The following is a 10787-nucleotide window of genomic DNA, read 5'->3' as shown; positions in this document are numbered from 1 at the left end:
CCCCCCCCCCCCTTTCTTTTTTTAATAGTATCTTCCTGAGGGCAAGTTGCTTCTTCAGTGAAATCATGTTTGCAGTTTTACTGTTGGGACCCTATTCCTTTGGTATGTGCTGACTTGTGTCTGCCCTCTCCCCCTTCCTTTTAGAAATATTGATAACACAAGTGTTCAGGAAACAGGAATCAATGTTTAAGGAGATGAAATTACATTACTGAAACCACTGAATGCTGATTGTAAGAGATACTAACCAAATCAGCCATTTGTTTTGGAAGTATTTGAAACCAGTATTAAAATTTTTATTGGTATTTAACAGTGGCCATAGAACTACAGCTCTCTTGTTTTCAACCCCTTTGCCCTACAGTTTACAATTAATAAAAGGAATCTTGGAAAAGACATTATATAATGTGATCATGGAACAGTTTAGCTTGAGGTACATATTCGAGGAAAGGGAAAGGTCCAAAAGGTGACATACTTTTGTTAATTTAAAAAATAAGATCCAGTATTTTTACATTGGGCCTCAAAGGTCATGGATATTTATACTTAAGGTGGTTCTAGAGATGCTTATGCTGTTGGGTGCTTTCCTCTTCTGTGCTTAATGCCTTGATTATTTAGATATAAAATTTATATGATACATTTTTATAGAATATGCCAGGTTTTTTTATTGTAACTTTATCTTTGAATTAAAACATTAATTTCCCTTACTATTACACATATTTGCATGACTATAACATATACATAACTCAGAATAAACTAAAGTTTAGAAAAGGGAAACTAGGGATAAATATTGAAATGTACCAAAGAAAGGAAGCAGACTGTGTAGCATTTGAGCAGTGTTGTTAGAAATTTGACCCGGCTTTTATATTCCGGTGTTGAAAGGCCTTTCTGTAAAATCCCTTATTCAAAGCTTCTTTTTCTTTCTGGGGGAAAAAAAACAAAACAAAACATGATTGTAGCTATAGTATGGATGCTGGATTTAACTTGACACTTACAGTGAAGAATAAAATTTATTTTCTGTTTTCACCTTTGGGAAACTTCTGATCAACATTCTTGAACTAGGTGTGATTTAGGTTTCCAAAAACTTACCCTTCTTAATCATAAGCATTTAAAACATTTGTTAGCTTTCACTAACAAAGAGAAGTCCCTGGTTTTAACTTGAAATGGCTTAACATAAAATTTTCGTTAGCTTTTTGTGTGTTTGGATTTTGTGTGTGTTCTGTTTCTAACTTTCAACTTGAGTTTTAAGATCATCAATCAAAGACTTTTCTTTCAAGTCAGTGGCACTGCTCTCCATCGCCAAGACTTACAGGAGCAGCATTTTCCTCATGCTATTAAACAAAATTTAAACACAGAGTATTTTAGGAATTTGAGCTTCACTGATCTTTTTATCATACGCCTACATCTTGAAATGAACAAGTAAATTAGATATAAGAAACTCAGGAAAAGTTCTCCCATCAACTCCCCTCCTCCCTCCCTTTTCAGTCTCCTTTTTGGACAGAGGTAAATTAGGAACTGCAAAATCAGCTTTCAGCAAGCCACAAAGAGGCCAATTGTGGCTTTACATATTTTAAAATGCATTCATTTATTCAAGCTATCTCTTTCCTTTATTTAAATGTTTTCCTGCACACATTTTTTCCCTTTAGACTACTGAGAATGTGCCTCATCTCTCAACATTCTGTAACTCCAGTGAACACTACAATCAGCCTGAGCTTTTATCTTTCAAATGGCATTTATTGTGGGGTGTGTTTGTCTGTGTCTGTCTGTCAGTTGTTTCTCTTTGCCAAATAAAACTAATTTTTGTTTATAGGTTTCAATGAAGCAATAAAAACAAAGCATTTGACATCTGAAATGATGGCTGTTGCAGGGTTTCCAACACATACCTTTCTCTACCCCGCAAGCCCCAAATTCAGGGTGAAGTGATCTAGCTTGCTGTCTTCCTGATAATCTCAGTTAACTTCATTGACTTTGGTTTTCTAAGTTTTGCTTTGAGAACAGATTCACTAATGGATAATAATAATTTAAAACTTGACTAGATTCTATATAGAGTGGCTTGGTGTCAGCAGAGTATAATCTCCAGGTTGGAGTAAATCCCCTTGATAAGCCTTCTGACCAGATGAAAATTTGAATTGGGTGAAGTGAATCCAAAGTAAACTGAGATGCATCTTGAGTGCATTTCTGAATTTCATTAGCAAGTATATCCAGCGTTAGGTGTGTTAATTTCATATCTTGGTTTATGCTCTGAGGCTTGGTATCTCCTTGTGGGTAGAGCTTTATAGATGTTGCGTTTCCACTACATGTGCAATCTGCTGTTTAATATATGCATCAACGAAAGGTTTGTGCAACTGCCTCTCCACCACACTTCCTCCCTGCCCCCTCTGCTCGTATTTCTTCCCACATGAAGTATCATATATTTTGTTAGGAAGAAAAGCCCTTTTGGAAATTGCCTATTTCATAAATTGTCTGGTGACACAAAGGGGTTGAATGCTGTATTCTTGTCTCATTTATTTTGAAAACTTTGCTACTGAACTCACCTTAATCAATGAGCTCAGTGTTGTCTCCAATAAGTTATGTGTTGGATATATTGATTGGGAGGGATTTTAGAAAACCCGTCTGGGGTTTATAATGTCAGCAGTGTTTTGATTATGAAAAGAGTTGGAACCTGGGGACATGGAACCAGGTGGCGAATGTCCTAAAGCCAGTGGTGACATGGTGGACTAGTTCCCTCCTGGGATCTAGTTCATGCCCTGCACTTTAACTGTGGTGACTGGCTACTATAGATTCACTTTTTTTGCTCATTAAAATGTTAAAAAATCAAACTGTACATAAAAAGATTTGTGAAAATATAAACTTGGGAATTGATCCGGAGAGCTGGCACACAGTCCTCCCCACCCCCTGCCTTAGCAATGAGGTCATTTACATTTCATCAGCTGTGCTGCATCTCCAAGATCCGATTTCTGTGGCAGTAGCTGAAGTTATTCTGAGGCTGTTTGTCAGAAAGAGCTTCTGTAGGCAAGAGGGGAAGCAGGGAGAGAACAGGAAAATTACCTTCCATCTACAAAGAAAGTTTCCTGGCCAGGAATGCGAGATCTAGAGAGAGAAAGGGATTGGTAACTGGGCAGTGACTGTTTTCTCCATAATGACTGGAAGACTGGGCATGCTCTGCCATAAACATAAAGCTCAAAATATATTTAAGTCAGGGTTTTCAAGCCCCCTCTCTGGGAGAGTGATTCTTTTCATATTTGCATAATCATGTTTTTCTTTGGAAAACAGAGGGTCAAGTATCTGAATGTTTATATATCAGGAAAACATCAATATTAAGAAAATTGGCTTATTTCAGCCATCTTTGTTTACAAAGAACATTGCTTGCTTTTCCCTCCCTCTTCCTGTCCTCCCCTCCCCAAACTTAGAAGTAGATATTTCAGTCTTGATTGAGATAATGTGTGAATATGCCCAACACAGAATAGATGCTCATTTTTGTTTTCTCTCTGACAGCACACCACCATCTTGTTTGACTTAAATTGGAATATCAAGCTCTTGTAATTTCACAAACATGAAGAAACATATTGTAACGTACAAACATGTGCCTACATTTGCCTATATTCCTTTTCTCCTTCCCCTCCCCCAGCCCCATTGCTTAATTAGATTTATCACTGCGTTCCTGGGTAAGAAGGAAAGCTCGTGGGAGGTGGGTTACACTCAGCCTACATTGGGTATTTTGATATTTGTTCTAATATTATCTGACAGACAAGTTCAAAGTTGGTTATTACTCTTGACATTCGAAAGTGGTAAGTAGTTTCTATATTGTAGTGAGTAATAAGTTGGGCATATTAGATTCCTTTGACTCTGCTGTAGAGCACAATGCTTTCTTATAGCCATGGGGGTCCTTTCTTTCAAAAATCTTTGAGGCCTTTTGCCAGCACAACTCCAGCATAGAGTAGAGAAGTGCTTTCTGCACCTGTAACTTTTGAGGGTAAAGGATAACCGTCTTTGCAGCTGATATTGGCCATGACTGAACACTTGGTACTGAGTTTTAAAGACTACTTGGTACATATACTGAAGTTAAGAGATGCTTTGTGGTATTATTTGAAACTCAAAGTGGAAGAAAATTTATAAGGATTTTGTGTGCGTATGTATAAATTGTAAGAGTTTTGTGTATGTGGATTATGAAATACTTTCTAATGAATTAAAAACTGCAGGTATAAAAATATTTTATATGATCTCTTTTCAATATTTGCTTGATAATAACATGATGCTCTGAGACATTTCTCTTGTTCTGGGTTTCTATTGACTATTGTAATTTATTAGTTTAAAAACAATCTATATGGACTTCTGAATGTCACATTATAAAATTAGCTAATGTATAATACTGTTTAAAACATGCTGTGGTATTCTTATCCATTCCTTTTCATTTTTCTGGTTCTTTATTCATTTACTACTTCACGACATGCCTTAGCAGTGTTGTGATATACCCAGTACCAGTCCAAGATGATATTAAAAATAGGATATGCTCAATTGAATTATGTAGGCGGAACATGCTCTGGCAGAGCAAGTCAATGTGCTTTCTGCTTCATTGAGTGGGTTATTAGATTGATGTGGTTTATTTCTTGAATGATAGAACTGGTTTTAAAAATAAATGAAGCGAGAAGCATCAATTCAGTTAGCATTGATAATTCATTATTATTGGTTAGAAAAGTGCTACATTTGTAAACTGATCTTTAATTTATCACTTGGATTAGGATTTGCAATGGGCAGATTTGTTTTAATTTGAACCAGCTTCTCAATGACTGAAAAATGTGGTCTTCATTTTGTCTCGAAGTCAGGATTTTAAATAGTTAAAAAGCAAGTCAAATGCATGAAAGGGATACTTTTTTAAAATTTATAACATTGGTCTATGAACTTGTGATAAGGACCAACTGTGGGCTGTCCAAGTCTGCTGGTAAATTAAGTTAAGCTAAAGAGAATTCCACGAAGGACATACTAGTAATGGCTCGTGTCTGTGTCTCGTTACGTGCTGTGTGTGTGAAATGTGCCTGTTAGTTAAGAGTCACACACAGCTGTATACGGTGTCTCAGGTACCAGTATTGATCCTCTTCACATAAGGTTGTCTTTTATGAGTGAGTCTTTGAGATGTCACTCTACTTTTTCACCCTCCTGATTAATGTGCTTGATTTTATATACTTACATATTTGTAAAAAAGACATTTTAACTGATAGTTTGCTTTGACTTTTCATAAATTACTGACAGGTAAGTATGTCCAATTCTGATTATGATATTTAACTAAAAATCATACCTACGTAAAATTGTTATAATTTGCTTCTAAAATAAATTGTTGCCAGAAATGGCAACTTTTTTTTTTTTTTTTTTATAAAGTAAGTAAATGAAGTTTTAAACTCTAAAAAAATGTAGTTGACAGTGTTCAGGGACAATTATCTTCAAGTTGGCTTTCTATTCTGCTGCGATTTGGCCTATTGATGTTGGGAAGCGTTGTCTAATCCTGGCCCCCTCTGTTCCTAGGTAACAGGCAAAAACGGTGCCAGCAACAGCGGCCCTGCCAGGCCAAACCCATGTGGCTTGGTGTTATTCACTCTGATCCATATGGTCAGGCTGGAGATGGTCCCTGGAGGGGTGTTAACACTCAGCAACCCAACCGCCTCCCTCCCTTCAGAGCTTTCCTGCATGGCTCCTGCTGCTTGCCCATGTGTGATTCTTGATTAATTTTTCATTTTTAATGAAGTTTGATCATGTTTATTATTCCTCATGATTGACTGCCTGGTAGTCCTCCCATGTAATTGATAAAGCCCATATTTCTTCATCTGTCTCCTCTTTCTTTAGGGTAAAGTTGCTAGATTGTATGCTGTGGTTAATGTTAGATTTATTGGTCCCATTAGATGTATAAATTATCTCTCTTTCTCTCCACAGGAAGTTCTACAGACTTTGACCAAGTTTTGTTTCCCCTTCTATGTGGACAGGTAGTGTCAGATTTTCAAACTTTACTAGAAAAAAGTGTGTCAATAAACCTGCTATAGAAAATAAAAACCATACCATTCTCAACATTCTGTCTGTTTAACCATGATTTAAAACACCTATGTTCCAAGGAGAGTTGCAATATTCTCCTTTCCTGGGGATTTTATAGACACTATCAAAAAGTTTAAAGCTTACAGCTTTGCACTGCTTAGTTTGTGAGATGTATTTTTGTGTGGCGTTAAATTTTTGGTTTTGGTTATCAGACTTGAACCATGATTAAGAATGGTTGGTATTTAATCCAGTGCTATTTAATTTTTATTTAAAAATGAATATATTTGGCTTAAACAAGTAATGTTATGTTACTTCATATGAATATTACATACTTTCTTTTTCCTAGACTTCAACTTTTAATTCAATCCATCATAACCCTATCTCATTTGAAAGTATTCTCCTAATTAAAAAGCACATTTCTTAATAATGTTTTGCATTATGTTTAGGTGGCTAAGAATGGTATCACTGGAGCAATCAGCATTTTCTATAGATTTCTAGATTAAAAAGCACAAAACCATCTGAATGTTTTTTAGTTATTTGCATTGTAATATAATGTGTCTTGGAGTGGTACAAATATAACTCCAAGATAATTAAAGTAGTCTTTTTTTTTCCTTTTCTTTTTAAATGAACTATTGGTTAGTGGTATTTAACTTCTTTCTTATTTTCTTCTTAGTTTATAAAACTGTAATTTACTCACTATATTAATAAAAGGACAAAATATTCATCTTTATTCTTAAGAAATGTCTACTGTGTTTTTCATTATAGTTGAAACATTTTTTACAGTCATTTATTTATGTACTTGATGTCTTTTTTTTATTTTCTCCTAATGGAAAATCAAACTATGAGACCATACATACATTGCATCTTTAAAATTCCACTTTTAGTGACAGGTTGTAGAAAATACTGTTGTAAGTACTAAGTACCATAATCTGAAACAAGCTATAAAATCTGTCCATCTTCAGGAGATGTCTCTCATGTATGTTAGTGTTACTCAAGGCAGGGTGTGAAAAGTTTTAGTGATTTAGAGTAGATGGGGGAGTCATATACTGTTTGGATCTTTTCTGTACTTTGTAGTACTGGTGTCCTGGTTAAATCTAAAAATGGTATGAAGTAAGAATTGGTAGCCAAAGCAGTTTAAAAGAGTACTAAAAAGCAACTCTGGAATGTTGCCAGCCACTTATAATTACTGTACCCCCTGGTTCTAACTTGTTATTTTTTTAAGCCAATCAACCATTGTCGTACTTCCAGACTCAGACTTTTTAAAATCCCAGTACCAGGAATGTCTTAGTAGCAGGCTGATGCTCAAAACAGAATAGACTTAATTTTAAGAGGGTCAGTCTTTGTAATGAGAGTTCTCTTTTCTCTTTTTTATCCTATTCTTTCTAAAAATAGTGAGGAAGTAGGGTTTTGTTTAGAGATGTTTAATGCAAACTTCACATTTATGTGTATGAATTAGTGATGCATGAAATCTCCTCCAGTAACTTATAACATGTACTACAAAGTATGGCAAGGGTTTATTTATATAGAGTAATAAAGCTGAAATGTGTTTAAAATATAGTTAGGTGTTTAACAAAGAAAAGTAAAAGTGTAAATTTTTACGTGACTTATTGTTAAAATGGTGATGTTTCAGATAGGTGTTTCTTAATTGACTGTTTAAACTAATATTAGAAGAGATGCACAATGAGATTAAATATCTGCCCCTTGTCCCCGCCCTGCACACACACTTACATTCATATATACAGTTGCACTATCACACTTGCACACGCACGCTTTTCTCTTTCTCCCATTTATACCATACACATGCCTCTACTTACTCACCTGTATGGATGACTACATTCTGAAATGGGAGAAAAGCAGAGTCCTTAAGTGATAGTTCTGAAATCTTTTTGGTCACCAATGTCTGACGTCTTTATGTTGTTAGAAAAATATTTTTTCTTCTGAAATGTTTCTGTCCATATTACTCTCTCCTGATTATGTTCCTCATATCTTTTTTCCCCCACAAAATGATTTGAGGACAGAAATATTCCTTTGTGTATGTATTTTAATTCCCACCATGTACAGTGGTTCTTCTTATCTTGTAGTATATTACATGTCCTGGGGGTTGATAAGTTTTACTGATATAAAAAAAAGAACCCACATTATTGTGGAGACTATATTTTTTCTCTTCTGTTTTCCCACTTCTCATCTTGGCATACTTTAATGCAGAAAAGATATTACTAGTGAAGTTCATTTACAATAAATACAAATGTTTCAATGTTGCAACTTTATTAGTTTGCAGTTAGTGCTGTCAAATGGATATGCCCAGACTCTGAGGCCCACTGAGCCCCCAGGTGTGTTTATGATATTGTTTGACTTAGAAAACAGGCCAGGATGGGGGATGAGTAATGCCCCAGGTGACGGAGTTTGAAAAAGGAAGCTTCCTAATCTTTTTTAATATCTGCACTTTTCTACCCCAAGGACGAGTGATACAACTTTCTGACATTTTAGTCTATACCAGGAGTAGGATTTTCACAGTCATCATCAAATCACCTGTTAACATTGACATCTTGCTGTCTCTGGTGTTGTTTTAGGATTTTTCTTCCTGAAAGTAAGACTTATGAAAAATAACAATGCTAGGAGCTCTTCACAAGAAAGGGCTCTCTCATGTGTTATCTCATTTTATTCTCTTGTGGTGAAAAAGAACAAGTGGACTATGTTCATTTGAAAGTCTAAGCTGCAGAGAAATTGTGACTTGCCCAAGGTCTTGTTAGACTATTGGCACAACCAATATTTCTATCCCCTGAATACATTTTTTAGTAGGCCACCTTGTGGGGATCACCAGCCACCAAATATATAAAGACTGAGGAGAAGAAGGAAGTCAGTATTTAAGTTCCTAATTGGCTCCAGTCTAAGCTCTGGGCCCTGTCACGTTACCACCTCATTTACTTTCCCCAACAACTTAGGAGATAGAGGAATGCAGTATCTTTTTCACAAAGAGCTAAGGAAGATTCAAGACCTATAGCTTTCTGTTGGATGATGGGGAAGACATGGAAATGTCTCAGATTTGGAGCCCTGCCCTCCGCATGTTTCCCACTCTAGTCCAGGAAGTACTGCATTCAATCTATTCAAAAGGACAGTGAGGTGAGAGAAGAACGAAATGGTCAGAGAAAACTTCCTATGGGGGGTGAGCCGTGTTGAGTCTGCCAGGATGGCAAGAAGTGGATAAGTGGAAGTGAGAGCGTCACACTCCATCTGCACTGAAGAGCAAAGCAGAGGAGAAAGCCTGAGTGAGCCCAGGGACTGTTCAGCCAGAGCAGATGGAGCCTGCTGGGGAGAGGGTGACGTGTACCGTGGTAGCTTGGGCTCCGGCCGCAGGAGGCCTTGAAAACGTGTGGGAACAAGTTCGTAGGATTTTTTTTTTTTGGAGAGATTTTCACTGTAGGGCACGTGCGCTCGCCAGACAGACAGAGAGAGACATAGAGACAGAAAGTGAGAAATCATCCCCCAGGGGGGAAGGTCAGGCCGCAATCCCTTCTCCTCCATTCTCCTCTCGGGATCTTGGGCACGCACGCACACGCACCCGGCGTGAGTTTTAAGCCACCGGGTCCAGGACACGAACCACGGTCGACTACGTGGGAGTCCAGCGACATAGCCATTATGCTAACTGCTGGTTCCCAAGTTCGTAGGATTTTTAAAGCTGAAATTCTTCGTGTTAAAGCATCCCATTCTACAGAAGGGAAATCAAGGTGTGCAGAGGCAAAGTGACTTGCTTATGGTCTTCACTATGTAATTACATCCTTGGGAAAGGAACAGATACTCCTGTTCCCGGGACAGAGATGGGAAGAATGAATTAAAAAACAAAAACACAAACAAACAAACAAAAACCTTGATCTAATAATATGCCGTCTCCAAGAGACTCACTTTAGACCCAAAGACACAAATATGTTGAAAATCAAAGAATGAAATAAAGTATTCCAGTCTAGAGTTATTTTCCCCCTGCATTGTACTGGAAGCTCTTGGTGGAGGGCAGAGTAGGGACTTGCTTAGTTCCTTGTATCACTTTCATAAAACTTTCATTATTTATGAAATTAGTCTCTTACCAAAAGAAAAAAAAGTGTACTGTTACACATTGTGGTTGTTACTTGCTTGCCCCTGATAGCTGACAACCGGTTTCAGATAGTCAGAGCACTCCAGAAATGCAGCGGGTGATGGAGAAGCTCTGCTTGCCGTGTTTGTGCTTACCCCCTTCAGAACCCAGAAAGTCAGCTCTGTTGTACTGGTACACACAAATGACAGGAGCGTGAAGTGAAGTGACATAACCTAGCCAGGGACAGAGGCAAGGTTTACTGTTGAGAATGTAGCCACAGATGCATTGCGGCTCACATGCTACTTACCATTTTATTATGTACCTGTTATCTGGCAGATACCACATGTACTGTCTTCTCTTCTTGCCCTCAGAGGTCACACATTTGCAAGGTTGCCACTCTCGTCATGTTGTACACTAGGAAACAGAGGTTCAAATAACTCGCTCAGGGCCCACGCCTCCCAAGCGGTAGAGCTGCTTTTGGAAGCCTCAGTGATCTGACCTCTACTTCCACCATACTTTATCTGCTAGAGCATACTGCCTCCATTAGCTCATCCATCACAGCCTAGAGAAAATAACCAAACAAGCACTTTCTGCTTATTTTGAAAGCAATATATACTAACTGTAGAGAGGTAGAAAATTCAGATAACTGAAAAAAAAAAAAAAAAAAAAAAAAAAAGAAAAACAACCGAAAAAAAACAATTAGGGGCAAAAA

The 10787-nt window shown here is 37.2% G+C and overlaps 1 protein-coding gene across 1 annotated transcript in view; it reads left to right on the top strand.

The window, feature by feature from the left end:
• Nucleotides 1–10787, top strand: part of DENND1A (DENN domain containing 1A) — a 536048-nt gene that overhangs the window by 131944 nt on the left and 393317 nt on the right. Inside the window, exon 4 of the mRNA XM_027775610.1 lies at nucleotides 5914–5963. Coding sequence (XP_027631411.1) covers nucleotides 5914–5963 — 50 coding nt within the window. The remainder of the gene's footprint in view (nucleotides 1–5913; nucleotides 5964–10787) is intronic.

Source organism: Tupaia chinensis, unplaced genomic scaffold (genome assembly GCF_000334495.1).
Source record: "Tupaia chinensis unplaced genomic scaffold, TupChi_1.0 Scaffold000575_1, whole genome shotgun sequence".
NCBI lineage: Eukaryota > Metazoa > Chordata > Mammalia > Scandentia > Tupaiidae > Tupaia > Tupaia belangeri.
Note: the sequence above shows the minus strand (reverse complement) of the source record. Positions and strands in the feature narration are given on the sequence as shown.